Source organism: Nerophis ophidion, linkage group LG07 (genome assembly GCF_033978795.1).
Source record: "Nerophis ophidion isolate RoL-2023_Sa linkage group LG07, RoL_Noph_v1.0, whole genome shotgun sequence".
NCBI lineage: Eukaryota > Metazoa > Chordata > Actinopteri > Syngnathiformes > Syngnathidae > Nerophis > Nerophis ophidion.
The window spans coordinates 39,531,413-39,559,407 of NC_084617.1; the positions used below are offsets into that span (position 1 = coordinate 39,531,413).

General features: G+C 37.9%; 2 protein-coding genes across 3 annotated transcripts; both read right to left on the reverse strand.

Moving 5' to 3' along the window:
- Positions 1-4,222: 4,222 nt before the first annotated feature.
- Positions 4,223-8,918, reverse strand: LOC133555685 (arginine and glutamate-rich protein 1-B-like). Of its 2 annotated transcripts, none has more exons than XM_061905011.1 (9): positions 8,864-8,918; positions 7,410-7,622; positions 7,215-7,332; positions 6,650-6,803; positions 6,442-6,575; positions 6,166-6,338; positions 5,989-6,053; positions 5,452-5,614; positions 4,223-5,340 (listed from the first exon to the last, which is right to left on the reverse strand). In XM_061905011.1, exons 3-8 carry the CDS (start codon positions 7,306-7,308, stop codon positions 5,581-5,583), a joined length of 654 nt encoding a protein of 217 aa, XP_061760995.1. In that variant the 5' UTR covers positions 7,309-7,332; positions 7,410-7,622; positions 8,864-8,918; the 3' UTR covers positions 4,223-5,340; positions 5,452-5,580. The 2 variants fall into 2 exon arrangements, with proteins under 2 accessions (XP_061760995.1, XP_061760994.1); XM_061905010.1 differs by lacking the exon at positions 4,223-5,340 and adding an exon at positions 5,749-5,841 and having other exon boundaries at positions 5,468-5,614.
- Positions 8,919-14,026: 5,108 nt separating this feature from the next.
- Positions 14,027-27,855, reverse strand: LOC133556332 (proepiregulin-like). Its single transcript, XM_061906146.1, has 5 exons — positions 27,717-27,855; positions 18,779-18,862; positions 16,409-16,538; positions 16,072-16,218; positions 14,027-14,376 (listed from the first exon to the last, which is right to left on the reverse strand). The coding sequence occupies exons 1-5, from the start codon at positions 27,754-27,756 to the stop codon at positions 14,310-14,312; spliced, it is 468 nt and encodes a 155-aa protein (XP_061762130.1). The 5' UTR covers positions 27,757-27,855; the 3' UTR covers positions 14,027-14,309.
- Between the last annotated feature and the right edge of the window lie 140 nt (positions 27,856-27,995).

Below are 27,995 nucleotides of genomic sequence, written 5' to 3' on the forward strand. Positions count from 1 at the left end.
CTACTGGTCTGGGTAAGGAGTCAGTTAAATTAGAACAAGTTTTTTCTGCTTTGATTGTTTCAGAGTTGGACATGTGTTTTACTGAGGTGGCAAACTATGATGCGTGCAGTTTATCAAAGCAACAAACAAACAATCGGAACATGCATTCTACTGAGTGGGCAAACTATGATGCGTGCAGTTTATCAAAGCAACAATCAAACAATCGGAAAATTCCCGTCGTATCAATTCCTAGATATGGTCGTAATTATACTAAATGCACTGGGCATGATAAACACAACATTATTAATATTGCTACTACGGATAATTTGATAAAAAAAAATTCCCCAAAACAGCCCACTACCTATAACATAGGTTTTTTAAACATAAAATCATTGTCTCCCAAAACGTTTTTAGGTAATGATATCCTCAGAGACAACAATCTTAACGTCATCGGTCTCAGCGAAACCTGGCTTAAACCAAACGACTTTTTTGCGCTAAATGAGGCATGTCCTCCTAACTTTACACACGCGCATATTGCCCGTCCTCTTAAAAGGGGTCGGGGGGTCGCACTAATATACAATGAAAACTTTAACAGTCCTAACATAAATAATAAATATAAATCGTTTGAGGTGCTTACTATGAGGTCTGTCACACCGCTGCCTCTACACCTGGTTGTTATCTACCGCCCCCCAGGGCCCTATTCGGACTTTATCAATGAATTCTCAGAGTTCGTTGCTGATCTAGTGACACACGCCGATAATATAATCATAATGGGGGACTTTAATATCCATATGAATACCCCATCGGACCCACCGTGCGTAGCGCTCCAGACTATAATTGATAGCTGTGGTCTCACACAAATAATAAATGAACCCACGCATCGCAACGGTAATACGATAGACCTAGTGCTTGTCAGGGGTATCACCGTTTCCAAAGTTACGATACTCCCGTATACTAAAGTATTGTCCGATCATTACCTTATAAAATTCGAGGTTCAGACGCATGTTCGTCAAACTAATAATAATAATAACTGCTATAGCAGCCGCAACATAAATACGGCCACAACGACAACTCTTGCTGACCTACTGCCCTCGGTAATGGCACCATTCCCAAAATATGTGGGCTCTATTGATAACCTCACTAACCACTTTAACGACGCCCTGAGCGATACCATTGATAACATAGCACCGCTAAAGTTAAAAAAGGCTCCAAAAAAGCGTACCCCGTGGTTTACAGAAGAAACTAGAGCTCAGAAATTATTATGTAGAAAGCTGGAACGCAAATGGCTCACGACTAAACTTGAGGTGCACCATCAAGCATGGAGTGATGGTTTAATAACGCATAAACGCATGCTTACCTTAGCTAAAGCTAAATATTACTCAAATCTCATCCACCGTAATAAAAACGATCCTAGATCCTAAATTTTTGTTTAGTACGGTAGGATCGCTAACCCAACAAGGGACTCCTTCCAGTAGCTCCACCCACTCAGCTGATGACTTCATGCAATTCTTTAGTAAGAAAATTGAAGTCATTAGAAAGGAGATTAAAGACAATGCGTCCCAGCTACAACTGGGTTCTATTAACACTGATACGGTTGTATATACGGCGGATACTGCTCTCCAAAATAGTTTCTCTCGTTTTGAGGAAATAACATTAGAGGAATTGTTACAACGTGTAAATGGAATAAAACAAACAACATGTTTACTTGACCCTCTTCCTGGGAAACTGATCAAGGAGCTCTTTGTATTATTAGGTCCATCAGTGCTAAATATTTTAAACTTATCACTTTCCTCGGGCACTGTTCCCCTAGCATTCAAAAAAGCGGTTATTCATCCTCTTCTTAAAAGACCTAACCTCGATCCTGACCTCATGGTAAACTACCGACCGGTGTCTCACCTTCCCTTTATTTCAAAAATCCTCGAAAAAATTGTTGCGGAGCAGTTAAATGAACAGTTAGCGTCTAACAATCTATGTGAAACCTTTCAATCCGGTTTCAGGGCAAATCACTCCACGGAGACAGCCCTCGCAAAAATGACTAATGATCTATTGCTAACGATGGATTCTGATGCGTCATCTATGTTGCTGCTCCTCGATCTTAGCGCTGCTTTCGATACCGTCGATCATAATATTTTATTAGAGCGTATCAAAACACGAATTGGTATGTCAGACTTAGCCCTGTCTTGGTTTAACTCTTATCTTACTAATAGGATGCAGTGTGTCTCCCATAACAATGTGACCTCGGACTACGTTAAGGTAACGTGTGGAGTTCCCCAGGGTTCGGTCCTTGGCCCTGCACTCTTCAGCAACTACATGCTGCCGCTAGGTGACATCATACGCAAATACGGTGTTAGCTTTCACTGTTATGCTGATGACACCCAACTCTACATGCCCCTAAAGCTGACCAACACGCCAGATTGTAGTCAGCTGGAGGCGAGTCTTAATGAAATTAAACAATGGGTGTCCGCTAACTTTTTGCAACTCAATGCCAAAAAAACAGAAATGCTGATTATCGGTCCTGCTAGACACCGACCTCTATTTAATAATACAACTCTAACATTTGACAACCAAACAATTAAAAAAGGCGACACGGTAAAGAATCTGGGTATTATCTTCGACCCAACTCTCTCCTTTGAGGCACACATTGAAAGCGTTACTAAAACGGCCTTCTTTCATCTCCGTAATATCGCTAAAATTCGCTCCATTCTGTCCACTAAAGACGATGAGATCATTATCCATGCGTTTGTTACGTCTCGCCTCGACTACTGTAACGTATTATTTTCGGGTCTCCCCATGTCTAGCATTAAAAGATTACAGTTGGTACAAAATGCGGCTGCTAGACTTTTGACAAGAACAATAAAGTTTGATCACATTACTCCTGTACTGGCTCACCTGCACTGGCTTCCTGTGCACTTAAGATGTGACTTTAAGGTTTTACTACTTACATATAAAATACTACACGGTCTAGCTCCATCCTATCTTGCCGATTGTATTGTACCATATGTCCCGGCAAGAAATCTGCGTTCAAAGGACTCCGGCTTATTAATGATTCCCAAAGCCCAAAAAAAGTCTGCGGGCTATAGAGCTTTTTCATTTCGGGCTCCAGTACTCTGGAATGCCCTCCCGGTAAAAGTTCGAGATGCCACCACAGTAGACGCATTTAAGTCTCACCTTAAAACTCATTTGTATACTCTAGCCTTTAAATAGACTCCCTTTTTAGACCAGTTGATCTGCCGTTTCTTTTCTTTTTCTCCTATGTCCCACTCTCCCTTGTGGAGGGGGTCCGGTCCGATCCGGTGGCCATGTACTGCTTGACTGTGTATCGGCTGGGGACATCTCTGCGCTGCTGATCCGCCTCCGCTTGGGATGGTTTCCTGCTGGCTCCGCTGTGAACGGGACTCTCGCTGCTGTGGTGGATCCGCTTTGGACTGGACTCTCGCGACTGTGTTGGATCCATTATGGATTGAACTTTCACAGTATCATGTTAGACCCGCTCGACATCCATTGCTTTCCTCCTCTCCAAGGTTCTCATAGTCATCATTGTCACCGACGTCCCACTGGGTGTGAGTTTTCCTTGCCCTTATGTGGGCCTACCGAGGATGTCGTAGTGGTTTGTGCAGCCCTTTGAGACACTAGTGATTTAGGGCTACATAAGTAAACATTGATTGATATATATATGTATTTTTATAAACATTTAAAAAATTATATATATATATGTGTGTGTATAAACATAAAATATATATATATATATATATATATATATATATATCCATATGTATGTAGGAGGTATGTATGGGGTGATTTTTGAAAAGAATATGTTCTACACACAAGACATTCATTGTTCTGCATATATATATATATATATATATAACATTTATTCCCACTCATACCCAAACCCAGCACGGTGGACCAGGGGTTAGTGCGTCTGCCTCACAATGCGAAGGTCCTGAGTAGTCCTGAGTTCTGTGTGAAGTTTGCATGTTCTCCCCGTGACTGAGTGGGTTCCCTCCGGGTACTCCGGCTTCCTCCCACCTCCAAAGACATGCACCTGGGGATAGGTTGATTGGCAACACTAAATTGGCCCTAGTGTGTGAATGTGAGTGTGAATGTTGTCTATCCGTGTTGGCCCTGCGATGAGGTGGTGACTTGTCCAGGGTGTACCCCGACTTCCGCCCGACTGTAGCTAAGATAGGCTCCAGCGCCCCCCGTGACCCCGAAGGGAATAAGCAGTAGAAAATGGATGGATGGATGCTATCCAAACCATAGCAATCATACCAATCTAGAAAGGGTTAGCATGTAGAATGGCTTTCAAAATCCCCAATATGGATTCAACTAACTATTGTTTTTGCCCTCTTCGTGGTACGCATGAGTCACTTCAAGTAGCAACTTAACCATCCATCCGTGGCTGGAGCCTATCGGGCGAGAGGGTGCGTACACCCTGGACAAGTGGTCATGCACCTCATATTCCTATCAATTTAACACTGTACATTCATTTTCTACCGCTTATTCCTAGCTGAGATAGGCGCCGCAACCCCAAAAAACACTGTACATGTTTTCCCAAAAATCAATGTAGAGGCCAAATTCATAAATAATGAAAATATTGATTCAAACAGAGAAGGGAAGACACTATTTAGCATATCATTCTAACCTACGGTCTCAACTTGTATTATTTGCTAAGAAAGTAAGCTTGACTAAAAACACATTTGAGATATAAACATATTTGTTACAAAAATACTGAATTAGCCCTGATATTAACCAAAAACTAATACTTTACTGTCACAACAACACATTAAGGGTTCATGGGAGCCATATTTTTATTTAACTGCAATCCATCCATCCATCCATTTTCTACCGCTTATTGCCTTTGGGGTCACGGGGGGCGCTGGTGCCTATCTCAGCTAAAATCGGGTGGAAGGCGGTGTACATCCTGGACAAGTTGCCACCTCATCGCAGGGCCAACACAGATAGACAGACAACATTCACACACTAGGGCCAATTTAGTGTTGCCAATCAACCTATCCCCAGCCCAGTGGGCAATTGACGTTGAATTGACATCAATTTGACATCAAATATTGACGTCAAAAAGACGTCAAAAATGAGTCGATTTTGCAAATCAAATTGACGTCAAAGGTTTTACATCAAATTGACGCCAAAAGTTTGACATCAAATTGACGTCATGATTTTAACCCTATTCTGACCTTTCAATTATTACATAAACCCACCAAAAACAGGTATGCATGGCACAAGACACAATTTTATAAAATACAGCCAAAATTGGTAGAAAAGTGATGGATTGTTGGCTGGCCACTGGTTTTCGGTCTTCTTTCCTTCCTTCAGCGCTTCATCATGCAGGACTGATTAAATCTGTCAAAAAGAGCACTTGGGTCTTAAATAAACAGCATCAATGGTCATTCATAATTGCAATTAATTACACACATTATTTGGGAGCATGTAGAAATTAACAAAGTATCGCACCATAATTCTTATTCTGCCTCGGAATCAGATGCCAGTTCTATTGCAGTCTGACCCTTCTTCCTCCCTCCACTGCCATTTCTGTCAGGAGCAGATCGCAAGAAGTTCCCCATAAATTTAGTGATGTCCTTCTCAGTGGCTGACTGGTTGGTTTGTTGAATAGCACCTGAGCAAGAAAGAACAGTCAGTCAAGACACTCAAAATCATATCACAAACCTTCTGATCCTGTTTGGGGCCAGGTAATAAATTGGTGAACAAACCAAATATCTGAGAATGTTAAATAAATTGTCATGTAAATACCTATCATAACTTTACAAAGGCGTGTGACTTTGAACTTCTTTTTTGGTGGTGCCCCGTCGATGTTTAGTTGAGCCATGAGCCAGTTGGTGAGGACTGTAAGCATTCGCACGGGGTGTACAAGTATAAGCATTAGGAAAAAGATACAATAAGATGTACCAGATGCTTATTTAATATTCATCAATGAATAATATTCAGTGACAATAATACATTGTATTTATTATTGTTTGTCTGTTCACTCACCTTTTCATCACATTCTTTACATTGTCCTCCAGGCTGGAGACCCCAATCTTGCGCAAACGAGACGTCTGAAAATATAAACAAAGGAACCAATTGAATGGATACTGATGGCCTGCTGGGAAAATTGAATACAATTATAATTAGGTGTAATAATGCAAGGTTCAGATAGGATACACTCACCAGTAGTTTCCGGTCGTCACCATCTGCAAGCTTTTGTTCCAGCTGTGCGAGTCCCTTCCTCCTGTTGATCATTTCAACATGGAACTGGGAGTCGACTGGTTCATACTTTTTCCCAAGGTCCGATATTGTTGCTCGCATGTCCATCAGGAGAAAGAAGACACGCTTCTGGAACTCTGAAAGTTGTACAAAAATAATAATTTAACACACCTCTTCCAGAGGCGCATGGATTCATACTTCTGCCAGTGTATCAATGACACACATGAATTTAATACTCACTTCCTTCTTCCATAGGGAATTTTGGATCATCATCTTTGGTTGATGTGGTGTACTGGTGCTTGTTCCTCGATTTATCTCTGGATGTTGATCTTGCCCTCTTGTGCTTGCTCCTCGATCGGTCCTTCGAACCGGATCTGTACATATAGACCTTGATCGGTGCTTGGGCCCTGGCTTAGGCGTGGATGTGAAGACTGGCCTTGATATTGACCTGGATCTGGACTTTGACGTGGAAATTGACAAGGACCTGGATGTGGACATTGATGGAGACATTGACAAGGACCTTGACTTCGACCTGCGCCTGGAAGAGGACCCCCTTCTGTAGGAGCTGGTGTCAAACACTGGTTCCAGTGGTAGCGAGGCACCTAAAAGAGAAATTATAGAAATAGACTATCAATTTAGTTGTAAAAATGAACATCTTGTCAATGTCATACAATTTTGGATAATAACGATGAATATTAAACAATATTATTTACTGCGGCTGCGGCTATAGTGGTTGGAAACCAACGCCGTCAGTCCTGATCCTGCAAAATCATTACCTTCATCACATTGGTCATCTGCATTCAGACAAAAGCAAAACCATATTACTTGGCAACGTTTAGGACCTGTCGCATGGGTCACCAAAATGTGGCACTTCTTGGAGAGGCTGTAATCAGTAATTGAACTATTTGGTAAGCCCAATAAGATCAGTTTGTATGAGTGTGGCAGTCCAGCGACTCCATACTAGAAACCACATTATCATACACATAAATAGTACATAACTATGCGTCACATACTTGTGATAAAATCTGGGTGTCTTCTTTTTCGACTTCCTCTTTTCCTCAGGCCCATCCTCAAATTCAGAGAGCTCTGCTGTTGTTGTGATGTCATATTGCTCACACTCTTCCCTGTTTGCTGCAGCAAAAAAAAAAACATCATTATCCTTATTGTAACATTTATTCAATACTTGTATACTGTGTGAGCAAACTTACTCGAGCTGATTTTAACTTTGACGAGAGGAAATTTCCTCCATGTTATTGTAGGCTCCCTCATATCGTTGAGGGCCTTGGTGGCGTTCGCCATATTGGGCCAGAGCACATTGCAGCCCTTTATCCAGCAGTTGGGGATGACAATTTCTTGCTCCATGTTTTTCTCCAGCCAGACCACACGGGTCCATAGCCGCACTGTCTTGGTACACATTTAACCTGGAAAAAGCGACAACACTAATGATACTACTACTAATAATAATATTGCACAAGGCAATCATACACTGCATGCTTATGTATGTATGTGTGTGTGTATATATATATATATATATATATATATATATATATATATATATATATATATATATATATATATATATATATATATATATATATATATATATACACACACACACACACACACACAAACACACATGTATAAAAATTCACCCCACATTCTAAAATATATTCTAAAAAATATTGGGATCAAACAAAAAAATAATGTGTGTAATATTTATTTTGTTTCTTTTGAGGCTTTTGTCTTTCCATACGCTACTGTTATTTCAATACATTGTTAAATATTTCAATATTATTACGGGGAAAAAATAAGAGATTTAGGGCTATATAAGTAAACATTGATTGATTAATGATTGATATATATGCAGTCAGGGTAGAAAAAATGGAATTGAAAGAAAAAAAATGTGAAAAGAAAACAATTTTTTAAAATTGTTATCTGTATCCAGTGATTATACTATAAAGCTATTGTCCATTTAACTTCACCAGTTTTAGATAATTTTTATTCAAAATCGCAGAATTTTCACATTTGCCGTTAAAAATACGTGCAGACTTGCGGTGAATCAGCAGCCAATTGAGCAATGAGTCGCACCTTCGAGTGTCCTCAACCACCAGCTGCGGTCTCCCTCCGCATCACGGAGAGCAAACCGGTCTGCTGGAGTGCCGAGATAAACGAATCCCCGTGATAATTTAATATATTCACTAGCGATAGCGCGAGATAATACTCTGAATGAGGTATAAAACACTATATAATACTTGTAAACACTTATTCAAACATACAGACAGTCTACAGACTACCGGAGCTGACACGCAGCGCAGCGGGACCCAGCAGAAGCACACACATTGAATAAAGTCAATTAACTACACGGGCAGACATTCATCTCCGACTGTCGCGTTAATAATCTTCTCCGCTCACGCTCTGCTCCTCGCGTTCATCCTGGCCTGACTTATGTAATATTATAAGGGAGGGAAAGTTCTTTCATGTGTGGACTATTAAGCTAGTGGCCATGGTGGAAGTTTAAACTAGCATGCATGCAAAGTCGGACTTTAAAAGTAAAGTTCACCCCCACAAACATTGCCCAAATTGTGGAATATATAGCATGAATACACTAGCGGTACAGTTACAGTGCTACAGCTATAAAAAATAAATGAATACTTTGACTTACCAAAGAAGACCGAGCGCCAACCTTCGGTTCCTGATGCAGTCTACTCCCGCCGAAGACGATATGCTAATAAATTACGCCCGCAAAGATGATATGCACATGCGCAAAGGGCGGCTCCAAATTCTGAACTCATTTAATTTTGCGTTGATCAACATCAAATCAATCCAATAGGATCAATTATGAGAAGTTTCAAGTTTCACTGATTAATTATATATGTGTATATTTTAAAACTAGATATTTTTGAATAGACTCAACAATACTTAAATGTGTCACATCTAGGGCCTGAATCATTTTTTTGAGTGTATGTATTTTATTCTATTAAGTATTGCACTCCATTTTTTAATGTTTTCTTTATATGACTTACATGTAGTGTCCAGCTTACTTCAACATCTATATTAACTCCTAAAATTGTGATTACCTTTATTTCTTTCATTTCAATATTATCCATCATAATTTGTGTTTTACATTTTTGCAATCTCCAAATATTATACATTTAGTTTTACTGAAGTTTAGTGACAGTTTATTGATGTGCAGCCATCTTTTTAAGGTCAAGTTCTCTCTGGATAAAATAAGATGAGAGTTAAATCAAGCGGTAATGAAGGTGAAGAATGGAGGATTATTATATACATAATTATATATAGTTACACTCGGTAGTGACGATTAAAGACACTTTCATCCTGTTCATTTGAGCAAAGAAAAAGAGTAAAGTGTAATATTCTAAACAATAGAATAATATTAATATCAGCAGTCAATATTCCAACATTGTGAAGCTGAGCTTTGGTAGAAAAACATATCCAGCTTTAAAGGCTTTATGAGAGTGATGTAATTATCAGAATCAGAATCAGAAATACTTTTTTAATCCCTGAGTGGAAATAAACATTTCCATAAACATGGGAATATTAAATGTAATAATACATCATATTAAAACCATAATAAAGAAGTACGTTTGGGGATTTGTAATATTGTTTGTATATGAACATCCTGAATGTTTTCATGCTGGAATAGTTTTAATTAGTAGAGAGTGAAACAAATGAAGCAGTAATGGAAATGATGGTTTGTTTTTAGCCTTTTTATGGATAATTGAAGATAATTAAAATACCAAAAAATGGAGCTGACATATTCAGTGAGCTGAACTCCAGGAGTAAAGATGAGATAAATAATATGGAAAGGTCAGAAGTCAAATGTTTCTTCAGGTAATACATGGAGCCTCTGATGCCACCTATATATACATGCATACCTATTATTCTCAAGTATATTTTTACATTCATACATCTAGATCTATATATATATATATATAGACAGATAGATATAGATATATGTATATATATTTTTTTTTCTCAAGTATATTTATACATTCATATATCTAGATCTATACATATATAGACAGATAGCTATATATATATATATATACATATATCAGTGACGTGCAGTGAGGTTCATGGCTGGTGAGGCACTGACTTCATCATAGTCAGATTTATAAACATATGAACCCTATAGAGTATTTTATTCACCATTTGATTGGCAGCAGTTAATGGGTTACGTTTAAAAGCTCGTACCAGCATCTTTCCCCGCTTGGCACTCAGCATCAAGGGTTGGAATTGGGGGTTAAATCACCAAAAATGATTCTCGTTCGCTGCTGCTCACTGCTCCCCTAACCTCCCAGGGGGTGAACAATTAAGGGGATGGGTCAAATGCAGAGGACAAATTTCACCACACCTAGTGTGTGTGTGACAATCATTGGTACTTTAACTTAATGTAGCAGGTACTATATGTGGCCTGCCATTTTGCGCGCGCATCGACAATTGCAAACCACCCCTTGATGGCAGCGTGGCGGCCTGCTGACAGCTCGACATGCAGGCGGTCGAAATCAATTTGCAATGCCAAAATGCGCCACTGACGCATACAAACACCAGAAAAACAATAATCCTACAATGCAAAAGTAAATTTAAGCCTAATAAGCCCGTTTTATTGGCGGAGAGCTATGAAAACCTAAGAAGCCATGGATGTCAATTTGGCATCAATATGACGTCAATTTGACATCGATGGTCCGACGTCAAATTGATGTCAAATGAACGTCCACCATATCAACCACCACACCAAAAACACATTATATACTCGCGGGTTAATTTGCTAATTGCTATCCAATGTACATCTTCAAACACCGACTTGGGAAAATTGGCTGCAGTAATGTTTATCAATGCCGAGTCAAATATTGACTGAGTTTAGACGTCAAATTGATGTCAAAGTGCCCACTGGGAGGTGCATGTCTTTGGAAGTGGGAGGAAGCCGGAGTACCCGGAGGGAACCCACGCATTCACGGGGAGGACATACAAACTCCACACAGAAAGATCCCGAGCCCGGAATTGAACCCTGACTACTCAGGACCTTCGTATTGTGAGGCAGACGCACTAACCCCTCTGCCACCGTGAAGCCCTCCACTGCAATCTCGTCTAACTTTTAAGCGGTACCATGATTCAAAGTACTCTTATACGCTATATAACTGTCTCTAAATGCTGCCCAAAGTCTTTTTCAGTGACAATTCAACACACTGTTTCAAATGTGTATGATTTTTAAGCGGTACCATGATTCCAAGTAGCCTTGTACTAGTACGCTCTATAACTGTCTGTAAATGCTGCCCAAAGTCTTTTTCAGTGATAATTCAATGTACTGTTTCAAATGCGTATTACTTTTTCAGCGGCACCATGATTCAAAGTAGCCTTGTAAACACTGCCCAAAGTCTTTTTCAGGGTTAATTCAACATACTGTCTCAAATGTGTATGATTTTTAAGTAGTACCATGATTCCAAGTAGCCTTGTACACTATATAGCTGTCTCTAAACACTGTCCAAAGTCTTTTTCAGGGTTAATTCAAAATACTGTTTCAAATGTGTACGATTTTTAAGTGGTACCATGATTCGAAGTAGTCTTGTACACTATATAGTTTTCCCTTACCACTTCCCAAAGTCTTTTTCAGTGATAATTCAACAGACTGTTTCAAATGTGTGCAATTTTTAAGTAGTCCCATGATTTAAAGTATTCTTGTACGCTTGAAAGCGGTCTCCAAATGCTGCCCAAAGTCTTTTTCAGGGATAATTCGACATACTGTTTCAAATGTGTATGACTTTTAAACAGTGCCATGATTCAAAGTAGTCTTGTACGATATATAGTTGCAAGACATCTCAGATGAGTGCAATCATTCATTAATAATGCTTTGGATCACCTTGGTTGTGCTGCAGCATCAAGCCTCTCCTTTGAGGTGACGCTAGCCTGAAACACGACTATTATTTGGACGTGGCCTTCACTTATTCATATTTAAAGTGCAGCCATTCAGTGACTGTGTGTGAGTTAGTGATGGGATCGGCAGTTCTTTTGACTGTACTGAATCAGTAGAGTCAGTTCCTTAAATTGAGTCGTTCAAAAAATGTGTTTACCGAACCCCCCCCCCCCAAAAAAAAATTGGGGGTGGGGGGTGCGTAGTACAGTACAGTAGAGACATTCGCGGGAGAAGCAGCAAATAGGGTGAACGCGAGTCCCTACACAGCTCTGTGCATGCAGTACACCAGGCAGTGAGTGACTGACACAGCGCCACAGTCAGCACAGTTTAGTACGTGAACCTGAATCACTTCTGCAGCAGCAATTCTGTGTGCAGGTCGGCGAATCATGAGTCAGTCAGTAACAGCTTCCCCAGCGGCAGATCTCGGTGTGTGTCAGTTCGTGAACGACACAAGCCCTCAGCACCCAATGAACGACGCCCACAGTGACTGAACGAGAGCCTCAATGTGACGTCCTCCTCCGCGACACAGTCAGTTGTCTGTATCAGTAGGTCCGCGAGTCCTGATTCTGAATGAGTGAGTGAGTGCAGCGCGAACCTGAATCACGTCCTCAGCGACAACCAGTCAGTTCTTGTAGGTTCGTGAAGCGAACCTGAATCACTCAGCTACAGTTCTGTGGGCCAGAGGGCGACAGACGTGAATCGCTCTCTGCCCTGACAGACTCCCCTTGACGTTCGCAAACAGACATTGCAGTTGTAGTAGAGATTCTTTTACTTTCAAAAACACTGTGTGTGCGTTTCCGGCCTGTCCAATAAACAAAGTGTGACTAAATGTCTTGGTTGTTAAATATGTTTTATTGCACTGAAATGAACATAAGAAACAAATAAAAGTTGGAAATAAAAAAAATAGTTATAGCCTCTTAAAATGCTTGCAATCAACAGTTAAATAAATAGGCCTCATTTGTTTAGTGCAAAAACAAATATTAAATTAAGAAACCCTTAACAAATGCCAACATAAAAACTAAATGTTCTGGAGCAAAGAAAATGTAAACTTAAATATGCAAACAAAAAGAAAATAAATACTTTCAAAATAAAACAAATAAATTAAGAGCCAGAAATGCAAACATAAAAACTAAATGTTCTGTAGCCTACATTTAAAAATATAACAAAGAAAATTTCAACTTAAATGTGCAAACAAAAAGAAAATAAATAGACTACCTTAAATAAAACAAAACAAATATTAAACCAAGTGCCAGAAATGCCAACATTAAAACTAACATTTTTGTAGCTTACATTTAAAAAAATAAAAATGGAAATATCAACTTAAATATGCAATAAATAGCTTGTTTTCATGTGGCTTGAGTCAACATTAGCCGTTAGCTTGGAGAATGAATGGAGAACGGATGCCAATGGCATGAAACATATCCCCGCGACGGGAGAAGAATCACACACAGCATTGGGGCAAGCAGAGCAGAGAGCGATAGCGTTGTCGTTCACTGAGTGATTCATGTTAATTCGCGGTGAACGAATCGTTCGCTCAGTCCCTCCCCCCGCCCCCATGATGAGTAGCTGACTGCGTCGTTCACCGACGTCGAGGGTTCAGTAAGTCACAGAATGCGACAGTTGCACTCATAGCGGCATGGTCGCGGCGGAGCTCAACTGAACTGAGAAAGGAACGAATCAGTTCATGAAGTCATTCGGATCAGTACGTTCACTCAAAAGAATTGTTCGTTCGAACGAATCGTTCGCGAACGACACCACACTAGTGTGAGTGCGTTTGAATCGCTCTGCCTTGTGTCAATGCTGCAAAAACACAGTGCAACACATATATTTATAGATGTAAATATAGATAGATATGTATACATAGTTTTGTGTTAAAATAAATAATTGAAAGAGTTTAACAACACAAACTGCTTTTATTTATTTGTGGCAACAGCAGAACTTCCATTGTTTACATAGTCTTTTTTTTTTCACAATAAATTATCCAACTCTTCTATCAAACTAAACATGACACTGACAAAGATGGCTCTGCTGTTCAAATCCGTCCTGCTTAGAAAAAGCAGACAAGTATAAATAAATATGAGCTAAACCACACCAAATATTAAAGTGCCAGGTTGAAATAATAATTAAAAAAATATGGTGATAAAAGGTTGTCATTTTCCAACATGGCCGCTGCTCACTACATGGTCTGCACTCCTTTGTAACCCTGACGCTTCTGCCGGGGATTGCATTTGTTTTTCTTATACCTGTACAAACAAAAACACGCAGAAATGATTCATAGTCATACTGAAGCAAAAACAATGCGTGTTAGGTCATTAAAACATAAACAACAACATCAATAAATCTACACTTTCAACCCTAAAACCTCTCATACAGCAATATATCCCACAATGTGTATCCCATTATCACTACACATGTTAAGAGTTCTTACTATCCATCCATCTATCCATTCATTTTCTACCGCTTGTCCCTTTTGAGGTCTCGGGGGGTCGCTGGCGCCTATCTCAGCTGCATTCGGGCGTTAGGCGGGGTACACCCTGGACAAGTCGCCACCTCATCACAGGGCCAACACAGATAAACAGCCAACATTCACACTCACATTCACACACTAGGGCCAATTTAGTGTTGCCAATCAACCTATCCCCATGTTCTTATTATTCTTATTATATTGCCAAGTTAGCTTAGATTTATATTCCTTTTTCAAAATTAATTAATTAATTTTATTAGAATTCTTGTTTGACAGACAAAGGACATGAAACAAAAGTACCTATTTAAAAACCTGGCTATCACTGAAAATAAATAAAGGAAAAAATAAAGGAAAACAATATCAATAAATAAATGTATATATTTGATAGCACTTAATATATCCAGTTTAAAAAAAAAACATATTATTAAACACATTTTAATAAAGAGTGACCCTGTTTGAAAACCGTTTGAGCTGTTTGAAAAAGTATGTTTAACCAACAAACATTTGCATAATTCAAACAAATTGTCCAGTTCCCTGTTAATAGTATTCCATCCATCCATTTTCTACCGCTTATTCCCTTTTGGGGTCGCGGGGGGGCGCTGGCGCCTATCTCAGCTACAATCGGGCGGAAGGCGGGGTACACCCTGGACAAGACGCCACCTCATCGCAGATAGACAGACAACATTCACACACTAGGGCCAATTTAGTGTTGCCAATCAACCTATCCCCAGGTGCATGTCTTTGGAAGTGGGAGGAAGCTGGAGTACCCGGAGGGAACCCACGCATTCACGGAGAGAACATGCAAACTCCACACAGAAAGATCCCGAGCCTGGATTTGAACCCAGGACTGTAGGAACTTCGTATTGTGAGGCAGACGCACTAACCCCGTTAATAGTATTAAAAAGTGAAAACAATTTTTTTTTTAAATGTATAAAAAAATATGTGTCCGTATCTAGGGTACACATATGACAGACACAAAATGTCTAACTACCGTCGAAACGCGATTGTTCACCATTAAATATCTTAATAGTTTGACAACCAAATATATGTTTATTTATTTATTCAATAATACTCCAAAATATAATTTATTTTTCCTTCTTTCAAAAATGATGGATGTTGTGTACCTCGGAAAATAAACAGGGTTCTTGCTGAAGGTGCTGGTAACTAATATTGAAGTATGCCAGACCGTGTATTATTTGACACCTGATGTTATGATAACTGAAGCCTCCCTAGGGAGGTGTTTAGGGCACGTCCAACCGGTAGGAGGCCACGGGGAAGACTCAGGACACGTTAGGAAGTCTATGTCTCCCGGCTGGCCTGGGAACGCCTCGGGAAGTCTGGGCTTCCCTGCTTAAGCTGCTGCCCCCCCGCGACCCGACCTCGGAAGCAGATGGATGGATGGATGGGCAATAATTATAATAGTAATACTATTTGCTAAAATAATAACACTATTTATAATAAGAATGATATTTACCACTTGCAGCACAAGTAGAATGCTCCAACCAGGCCAACCATCAGCATGATCACACAGAAAACTGTGAAAACGATTTGCTTTTCTCCCATGGGCTTATGGACCAACTCCAGGTTGCTGCAGCGAGGGCCGTAGAAACCACTGTGGCACCTGTGTAGTGCACCAGAAACACACTGTAACACACACGTGACATACACTCTGACATACACTCTCAACCACACACACACACACACACACACACACACACACACACACACACACACACACACACACACACACACACACACACACACACACACACACACACACACTCACACACACACAAAACACACACGCTTACTTGCAGTGGTGCTCATGGATGTCCACCAGCAGCATGCACTGGCCACCGTTCATGCAGTAATTGTCAAAAGAGGAGTCACAGTTCTGTGTTGAGCGCTTCATCACCGCATGGAGGCGCTGTTGTTCCTGCTCTGAGGAGGCAACAACAGCAACAGTTGCATTACAAGACATTATATTATATTATATTATATTATATTATATTATATTATATTATATCATATTACATTATATTACATTATCACCCAATCTTGTGTTACGTCACTCTGCATCCGATCATTGCATATCATGTTGTATTGTGGTCAACTGCATTGTATGTTTTATTATATTATATTTATGAATACAGAATATTTCAATATAATGTAACATATTCTACTAAACTGCACTCTATGAAATTGATATTATATATTTTTATGTTTGTATTGTACTATACCATGTTACATTATACTTTACTGTACTCTATTTTAATTTAGTGTACTATATTATACCGCATTTAAAAAAATGATATTATATTCATGCATGAATGACTACTATTATATCAATACCATGTATTATACTGTATTAACTTATACTACTATGTAACACTACTGTACTGTATTGTAATGTAATATATCACATTATACAGAATAAAATGCATAATATACTGTATTGACAAATTAAACATACATCAATATTTTATATATTATATGAAATTATATTTTAATATATTACATTATACTTTACTATACTGTATACTATTAGAAAGTGCTATACTATATATCATATTATACAGCATTGTAAAACATTTGTATTTACAAATATTATTATTTATAGATAAACCATGTCTATAAACACCTATTATATTGTACTATATCATATTATACTGCATTGTATAAAATGTATATTGTATATATAAACAAAACATCATATGACCACATTTATATCAACTTATTATATGATATTACAGTACTAATACAGTGCACTATTGTTGTCTTCTATTATATACAGTATGTGAGAATGCTCCAAAGTATTCACACATATGGTTTTCCACACCAAAATTCATCTATTTGTGTAAATTCTCCAAAGTTCTTCTTCTTCTCCAGATTTTAGCGCTCTCTACCTTCCACATGTTTCACCCAATTCAAACTGTTCCAACTTCAAACTATTTAGCCTATTTGGAAATCACGGGTTTTCCCTTACAAATTCCAAAAATTCCCAATTTTCCTAGAATTCCAGGTTTTCTGGGTCATTTTTCCCAGTCAAAATGAATCAGACAGTTTTCAAACTTCCACCATTTCCAAATTTTTCAACCTATTCAAACATTCCACCTTCAACTAATTCCACTCATCCTGCACTTTCAAACTATAATTTTCCCAGAATTCCCAGTTTTCAAAACCCTATTTTCAAACTTTTTTCTGTCGACTACTCCTCCCACATTTTTCAACCCACTTCAACCGCTCCGTAATACCATTTCTGAATTAAAAATGTTACTACTTCAACATTTCTCTACAGTTTTGAAAAATTCCAACACCAACCATTCAAATCATATAATATTTTCTTCATCCTGTTCCTTCTCAAGCATAGGTGTGTAAATATGTGTGTAGTTGCTAAAGTTTAATGGTCTGTTGATCAAAAATGCATATCAATGAACGAGACAAATTTAAAAAAATGAAATGAACATTCAAATTATTTCACCATTTTCTAAAAAAAATTCCCTGTTTTACGGGAATTCAGAAATTTTCATGAAATTCTCATTGAAATGAATGAGACATTTTCCAAAATTCCACAACTCCTACATTTTTTTTAAATCTAATTCAAACTATTCCAATTTCAAAATATTTAGCTGGTTCAGGAATTGTGTGCTTCCTTTAAAAAAAAAAAAAAATTCCCAGATTTCCTAGAATTCCCAGTTTTTAGGGACATTTTCCCCATGCAAATGAATGATCCATTTTTCAAACTTCCACAATTCACAAATTTTTCAATCGATTCAAACCATTCCAATTTCAACACATTCAATTCATCCAGGACATTCAAACTACCATTTTTTACGTTCAACAAATTTCCAGGAATTCCTGTTTTTTTCTAACCTTATTTCCAACCTTATTTCACATGTTTTAACCCATTTTGACCAAAACAAACAAAACATTTATCTTAATCAAGACAAATTACTAGATATTATTCATCCATCTGTTTCCTGTGTGGTCATTATGGTCATTTTAAGCTGGAGCCTATCCCAGTTGACTTCAGGAAAGACTTTATTTTATGACTTAAAAGACAAGATAAAACAATACTGTGTGGAAACTTTCAAATATTTTCTTAGATGACGATGAAACCAAAAAACATGAAGGTACGGGCATACTAAACATGGTTGAATGAAGAGGAGAATGTAGAACACCTGCAGACTCGAAGGCGCTGTGTGCAGTTTGGAGTTTGGAGGAGATACTTTTAGTCAGGATGAAAGGCCACAGCAGCATCACACCTGTTACACACAAAATATAAAAAATACATATTTTCACTGCTCATAAACTAACAATATATATATATATATATATATATATATATATATATATATATATATATATATATATATATATATATATACATATACACATATATACTACCAAGCATATGGCATATTGAGCTGGAAAAATAGCATCAATCAGTGTTTGTGCTGTTCGTTTTCATGCAGTCAGGATACAGTTATTAATAACAACATATGTCAATATCTCATGTTGTTATGCGTGATGCAACATGACCTGGTTGCTGGGTGTTCCTCATGCTTTCATAAATAATAAATAAACAGTATCGGTGAAGCAAGTGACGTTTTTTTTATTGTTGATTATAGATTACTTCTATCACTAAATTATTATGGATTTAAAACAAATACAACAGGACAGGAGTGTCCAAAGTGTGGTCTGTTGCTATTTTTTTAACAGCACAATCGTTACCATTCTAATATTAGCATGCTTTTTTTTGTAAATTTTTACAAGTGTTCACCTCAGTGTCAAAGATTGTGTTACTTGACGAATGGTAACTGTTGGCATGATTATTAAAATGAGAACATTAGTATGTAGCAAAACATTAGTATTCTAGCTTTTTTTTTTTTTTAGCTCATTTTGTAGGTATACACCTCAGTCATATGTTGGTACTTGATGCATGCTAACGTTAGCAGGCTAGCATAATAAACAGAGTAATATTTTTGGTGTTACAGTTTGCATTTTCGCATGCTAATCTTAATATACTAGCTGTTAAAAGCTACCGGCAATTGTGTAGGTATACACCTGAGTTATACCTTGATACTTTATGCACGCTCTCATTAGCAGGCGAGCCTCTGTAACAACTTTTTCAGGCATACATCTCATAGTTATTTTAGTACTTGACGCATGAAATTGTTCTTATTTTAGCATGCTAACATTAGCATGCTAGCATAATAAACACATTTTTTCAGGTACACACCTAAGAGGAACATATGGTGGTTTGATGCATGTTACAGTTAGCATTTTAGCATGTTAATTTTATTATGATAGCTTTTTATAAAGCTACCGGTAATTGTGTAGGCATACACCTGAGTTACATTTTGGTACTAGATGCATGCTAACCTTCGCAGGCTAGCATTTTTAACAATAATTTTGGTACACACCTACGAGTTTTTTTAGTACTTGACACATGACACAATTTGCATTTTAGCATGCTAACATTAGTAGGCTAACATGATAAACACATTTTTTAGGTACACACCTCATAGGGAATATATTTTGGTCTTGACAAATGTTACAGTTATCATTTTAGCATACTAACGTTAATATGGTAGCTTTTTTTAAAGCTAATTGGGTAGGTATACACCTGAGTCATATTTTCGTACTTGATGCATGCTAACGTTAGCAGGCCCGCATTTTTAACAACTCTTTCAGGTACACACCTGAGAGTAATATATTTTGATACTCGACACATGTTACAGTTAACATTTTAGCATGCTAACATAAGTGTAGCAAACAGTTCAGTGCGTCCCAAGTTACCAGATAATGTTAGGTAAGGAGGAGGAGTTTTGTCCCTCCGGAGTTGCCGTAGGGCTGTGACGTAAGATGTCTATAAAGGTGGGTTGTTGAAGAAGGTGTAAAGGAGAGAAAATTAAAGAAGTGGTGGAGACCGGACCTGCTCTCATGACTCCCCTTTATTATTTTATTATATTAGTACAAAGAATATGCGAACCCAAGACACTCGGCTACATTGGTGGCAGCGGTGGAATTTTAACAGCTGTGTTTAAAAAAAGAAGAAAGCGTTACACGGGACTCGTGAGTTTCCAGTTAGCTGCACATGTACTGTATAGTTAGCTGCTAAGCTTCCTGGCTATTCTGCGGACACGTGGTGTGGTGACGAGGACCCTTTAAGCCCGGCAAGGCGCTGTTTGACAGACACTCACACGGCATGAATGTCAAAAATGGACTTTTTTAACAGCTCCCTTCACCGGCGACAGGAGCCGGAGTTTCTCAGCTGGTGCGAGACAGTTGGAAGTAGTCGTTAGCGTGACGGCGGGAGCCGGCCGCAGCTGCAATGAGGAGCTGGTGAGAAGTCTCCCAACTCATCTCAGTAAGTCAACTTTTCTGCTGTGGGACGGCCTTCTGGATGGGACTAAATAAGACTATGCTGCAGTTGAAGAGAGACTGGGGGCAGCTTTTGGACAGAGACAATTGATGGACCGCTTCGGGGCCATCCTCCATGGTCTTCAGGGGAGAGCTTGGAGGTGTTTGCTGCGGATGTGAGCCGGCTGGTTACGGAGGCGTTCCCGGCAATCTTACTACTGGCCCTTCATGCTGAGAGACCTCCGACGGTGGTGTGAGCAGTGCAGAGCGTGTCGGACCCGTCGGTGCCCTTAACGTCCCCGTGGGCGGGTCCCAGATTTGTCACCCTTTCCAGAGGGTAGCCATGGACATTCTGCAGTGGCCCAGAAGTTCCCATGGGGGGCCCCAGGGTGTTGCCCATTCCAGAGACTCTGCCAGTTGCTTGAAATACAAAAAAAAAAAAAAGGACATGCACCACTGCCATAACCCCTAGTCTGATGGCATGATGGAGCGTCATAATTGGAGTATCTCGCAGGGGGTGCCTGGGGCGACCTCCTGCGCACAATCGGACTATCTCGCAGGGGGAGATTGGATCGACCTCCTTCGCATCTGCAAGTTTTTGCATGTTTTGAGGGGCCAGTGTGCCAGCCAAAGCAATACGGTGTGGATCAGTAAAAAATATTGTTGACTTGTGTGCAATAAGATGGTGATGTTTTATTTTTTTTTCTCTGCTCTATTTCCCCTTGTTTGTTACCTGTTTTGTTAGTGACGAAACGGGGACGTTTCTAATTGAGGGGGGGACGTCTGTAACAAACAGTTCAGTGTGTCCCAAGTTACCAGAGAATGTTAGGTAAGAAGGAGGAGTTTTGTCCCTCCAGAGTTGCCGTACGGCTGTGACGTAAGAGGTCTCTAAAGGTGGGTTGTTGAAGAAGGTGTAAAGGAGACAAAATTAAAGAGGTGGTGGAGACCGGACCTGCTCTCATGACTCCCTTTTATTATTTTATTATATTAGTACACAGAATATGCGAACCCAGGACACTCGGCTACATAGGCATTCTTTTATTAAAAATAAATGATAAATTTCTAGTTATACACATCAGTGTCATGTATTTTGGTATTTCACTAATGCTAACTGTTGTTATCATGTTAGCATAGCACTGCTAGCTATTTTTTTTTTTTTAGCTCATTTTGATCATATCATGCTAACTGTTAGCATTTCAGTTTGGTTTTGGCTCTTCAACATACACACTAATTCTCTGCAAAAAAACGTGTATATTTTACTAATTTTGAAGGTGAAAACTGCCAAAATGGCCTGCGCGTCTTTTGATTTATCAGTCTGTGGTTTCAACACTTGTGTGCAATAAGATGGTGATGTTTTATTTTTTATATGACTTACTGTACACATATATGGCATACACAAACTACTTTAATATCATAATACTAACATTATTATTATTGTGAGCACAAGGACAACCACTGAGACGAGTATTACAACTACTATTACTTTAACAGCAACATACTGTCAATGAGCAGGATTAAAGTATATACTTTAGTACCCTCTAGTGGTACATTTTGTGTAGTGCAAGTAAAATGATCCCTTTTAAAGGCCTACTGAAACCCACTACTACCGACCACGCAGTCTGATAGTTTATATATCAATGATGAAATATTAACATTGCAACACATGCCAATATGGCCGGTTTAGTTTACTAAATTGCAATTTTAAATTTCCTGCGAAGTTTCCTGTTGAAAACGGCGCGGAATGATGACGCTTATGTTGACGCGTACTTGTGACGTTATTGGTTGGAGCGGACATGTTCTCCCTGCACCACTTACGGCTAAAATTAGTCTGTTTTCATCGCATAATTACACAGTATTTTGGACATCTGTGTTGCTGAATCTTTTGCGATTTGTTCAATTAATAATGGAGACAATAAAGAATAATGCTGTTGGTGTAAAGCGGTGGATTCAGCTGCCTTTAGCAACCGAAACACAGCCGGTGTTTCTTTGTTTGTTGTGAAGCTTTAACACAGAGCGGTCAAGCAAACATGTTTCTCTACATCAACCAGCAAGTTGTTGGATGGGAAAATTGTGATATTAAGTCGGCTCTTGAGCGGCTTATGCGACTTCCTCCTGCAGCTGTCAAAAAGGCAGCTGTGAGCTTGGCTCCTCCATTGGCTTCTCTCAGAGACATTGGCGGTCACCGCAGCCCTCCGACTTTCAGGTATGACTTAATAATCTCACTGAAACACTAGTAACACAATAAATAGATAAGGGATTTTCCAGAATTATCCTAGTAAATGTGTCAAATAACATCTGAATCGCTCCCACTGCGGTCGCCTGGAGCCGTCGCCTTTTCTTTTTAGTGCTTCACTCTAACTTTCCTTATTCACGAATCCTTCATCCTCGCTCAAATTAATGGGGAAATCGTTGCTTTCTCAGTCCGAATCACTCTTGCTGCTGTTGGCTATGATTATAAACAATGTTCAGATGTGAGGAGCCCTACAACCCGTGACGTCACGCACACATCGTCTGCTACTTCCGGTACAGGCAAGGCCTTTTTTATTAGCGACCAAAAGTTGCAAACTCTATCGTCGATGTTCTCTACTAAATCCTTTCAGCAAAAATATGGCAATATCACGAAATGATCAAGTATGACACACAGAATGGACCTGCTATCTCCATTTAAATAAGAAAATCACATTTCAGTAGGCCTTTAAAGGACCGCTCGAGCCCTTTTCAAGTCAAATGTCGATAACGAGACAAATTTGATGTCAGTATGACAAAATCTTGTCCTGCGTCAACTTGTTTGTCAGACACTTTCTCCTCCAGCTGTGAAACTTTTTGTTTTGCCTTTGCTTGTTTGGACTTGACGCACGCAGACATTAAACTTACGTAACACTGAAAGTCTAAGTCTTACAGTAACTTGCTGATATTAATATTCAATATCGTGTACATGCGTTTACAACAAGACAAATAACATAGTTTTTTTTTTTTTGGACTGAAACGGTGCAAACTGAGGTGTAAGTAATATTATTTTTCCTTGTTGCTTTTAATTTTTTCATACACATTAAAAAAAAAGAAAAAACAGCATATTTACGGTAAATAACTGGCAGTTCAATGGTCGGAATGTTACTGAAAAAGTGAATGGTGGTTTTTACAACAAATTACTGTAAATGGAAAACTGTTATTTTTACAGTAAAATTCTGGCGACTAAGCTGACGTTTTTTTATGCAAAATGTAAAAACTACTATCATTGTTTTTACAGTCCATTACTGTTAACGAAAACTTTTTTTTTTTTTTTTTACAATAAACATCTGGCGACTGAGAAGCCAAGTTTTTTTTAACTGTAAAATCCACGGTCGTTGTTTTTACAGTGGAAAAATGGTACCACTGTTATAGCTTAGGGCAAATTGCTGTAAAATCTGCAGCCAGTAAAGGGAAAATCAGTACAACTGTTATTTTTCAAAGTAAAATTCTGGCTAATGGGCTACAAGGTTTTCACCGCAAAATCTACGGTCGTTGGTTTCACAGTGTAATACTGTAAATGGAAAAACGGTACCACTTGTTTTTTTACGGTAAAAATCTGGCAACTGAAATGACACTTTTTGAATGTCACATCGGCTGTCGTTTTTACAGTGTCTAACTGTAAATAGAAAAATAGTACCACTGTCCTTTTTACAGTAAAGTTCTGGCCACTGAGCTGCCAGGTTTTTACCATAAAATCTACGGTCGTTGTTTTTACAGTGTATTACTGTAAATGAAAAAATTTTACAACTGTTATTTTTACTGTAAAATTGTAGCAACTGAGCTGCCATGTTTAGTTTTTTTTACCGTAAAAACTACAGTTGTTGTTTTTACAGTGCATTACTGCAAATGGAAAAACAGTCCACCTGCTATTTTTACTGTAGTGTTTTGGCGACCGCCATTGTTCTGCCATAAAATCTAATGTCACTTTTAGAGTACGTTACTGTAAATGGAAAAACGTACAACTGTTATTTTTACTGTAAAATTGCGGCGACTAAGCAGCCATGTTTGATTTAGTTTTTCCGTAAAAACTATGGTTGTTGTATTCATAGAGCATTACTGTAAATAGGAAAACAGTTATAATACTGTAGCTGTCATTTACCATTAAATCAACTGCCGCCTTTACAGTACGTTACTGTAAAAGGAAAACAGGTACAACTTGTTTTTTTATGAAACCGTAAAATCTGACTTTTTTTTTACAGTGATATGTTTTTTCTTATGCATTATTTCATTAGCTCAAATCAGTTTTTTACTTATTAATAACACTGTTTTTTATAAACATGTTTTTAAATGAAGTGCATTGCATATTTTTTCATTTTTATTTTTTAATGTTTTCCATAAATGAACTCCTTTATTTTATCATACCTTTGCTTTTGTGTACACAAAAACTCTTCTCAGTTCATATCTATGAACTGTTATCTGCCACATCTTCTGAAGCATTACATCACACTAAACTTAAGGCCCACAGGCCAGATCTGGCCCACCATGTCATTCTAAATAGCCCGCAAAAGGCTGGAAATAATATGTGTCAATAAAATACCTTATATTTTCTCTCTTTACTTTCTTGTTTTCTCACTAAAGATAATCATTTTTTTTCCTAGTATGACAGGGAAAAAAACAGTGTCCAATACTGCAACAAATAATATATTATCTAACTTTTTGGGTCGTAATCCAAATAAATACTTCAATATCAGCTTAATTTATGATTTCAAAGGAAGTTATCCATCAAATTGTACACGATAAAAATGACCAATAGATTTTACTGTAAAATTTAGGGAGTTCTTTTACAGCATATTACTGTAAGTTGAAAAAAAACAACCAATGTTTGTTTTTTACAGTAAAATTAGGTCAACTGAGCTGTCAGTGTTTTGTTTTTTTTGTTTTTTTTTTTACTGTTAAATCCACTGTTGATGATTTTATGGTACCACAATTTATTATGGTAAAAGACTGGCAGCTGAGTTGCCAAAATAAAATTAAACAGTGCTACTGTATTTCTATTTACAGTAATATGTTGTAAAAATAATATTAATAAAAAAAACACACCATGTATTTTAAAGTAAAAGTCTGGCAACTAAGCTGCCAGTTTTTTTTTTCTGTAAAAAACTGGTAAAACCCACTTTTTTTTTTTTTACTCTTTCTGTAAAAAATTTAAAATATTTCAATTCATAGGCAAATTCATTAATTATTCAGAGTTACTTACAAGCTGCCCTCTAATGGCAGCCATGACTGCAGTGTGGCCCTCAATGAAAACAAGTTAGAGTGTTAGACACCCCTGAATTGCGTCATATTCATTGGAGATGTTTTTTCATCTACAAGCGTATTGACTTGTAAAATCAGTGACTTCCTGAACAATTTGTCCGTTGAGTCGCAATAATTAATTCTAATAATATCTTCTGCACTTGAAAACTGTTTTGTGCAATAAGCAACACATTATGTGTACATTTTGTATATTTTTTAAATATATTTAGTTTTTTACATGATATCTTTTTTTTTTCCAGCTTAGTTCATCATTTATAATACCTCCTAAAAATATGCTTACCTTGTATTTCAATATTATCTATCATATTTTATGATTGTTTTGACCCTTTCTCGTGTCCAAATATCATATATTCAGTTTGTTAATGTTCAACCATCTTTTTATGGGCCCAGGTGTACAGATTTTTACAAAATGAATAATGTGGTGTATTAAATCATGTGAATATCATTCAAATATTACAATAAATGAATGATTTTATTTGTAAAACACTCATAAAAGACCATTTGTGCTGTGTTCTTTAATGAATTATCCACTGAATGTTCATAAATACTCTGCACTTAATTACTATTCTTTGATACTAAATAAATACAAAATGTAGTAGTTTATTTTTATCACTGCAGTTATTAATATATAGCCAAATAGAATTATATGGTTTACTGTGTGTTTTTTCATTTTTTTTTAGAGTTTTCGGGCCTCCCCCCAATTATGATTATATAGAAAATGCGTTTATTGTTTACAAATACAACCGAAAAACAGCCTAATGTGTTCTATTTCATCTTGAACCTTATTAATAAATGACACATCATTTATCATCCATCACATATTAAGATAACATAGTGAACCAAAACGTATTTATTAGCTGTTCTATTGATATTTATAACATATTTACAACAATGAAGGCCTCTCAGTCCTTATTGATTTATAATAATACAATGTAATATTTGTTTGTGTTACAGATTAAAGAGTGAACAAATGTGTTGGAAGTTTCTTCAAAATACAAAAGTCGTAAATAAATTATGCTTCTTCCTTCTGCTTTTCGGACATGGAATGTGAAACAGTAAAAATTTGACGCATGTTCGGAATAAACTATACCAATATTAATTAAAAAAATAAAATAATTGTCTGACTTGCAATATCAATATTCATAGGCCGATTCTGTTTTTATTGTGTGCAAATGTATTTTTTAAAAATATTACAAAAATACAATATAAACTCTATATGCTCTATATACTGTATATTCTATATTGTGCGCGTTGCGTGAGATGAATGTTATACGTTTAATGGTTTAAATGCGGACAGTAAAAATTAACGTGCTGCGTTCAAGTGTCAAAGTTCATTTCAAGGTCTTCACTTACCGTTGATATATATATATATATATATATATATATATATATATATATATATCTTAATAAGGCACTTATAAATTGATCCAAATACCAATCAACAGTCGAGGAACATGTGGCACAAATTGTAGCACTTTTGAAACTTACCGAGTAGTGAGAGAAGAGTGGACACTTTTCCGTTCGCCATTTGGGAGGAGGACGTGCGAGGAGTTGGTGCGCGCTGAAAGGAGCCCAAAAAATGTCGTGTCTTGTGTTGGGCTGGACCTGTCTAGCAGTGTGGGCGTGGTCTCCTGTAGGCGAGCGTCACACAACGTCTCTGTGGAAAGAGGGACCCTGAAGGCATCATCATCATCACAGAAACAGCAGCGGCATTGTTCATCATGATCATTATCATCCTAATTCGTCTTTTCTTGCCATGATGGAAGG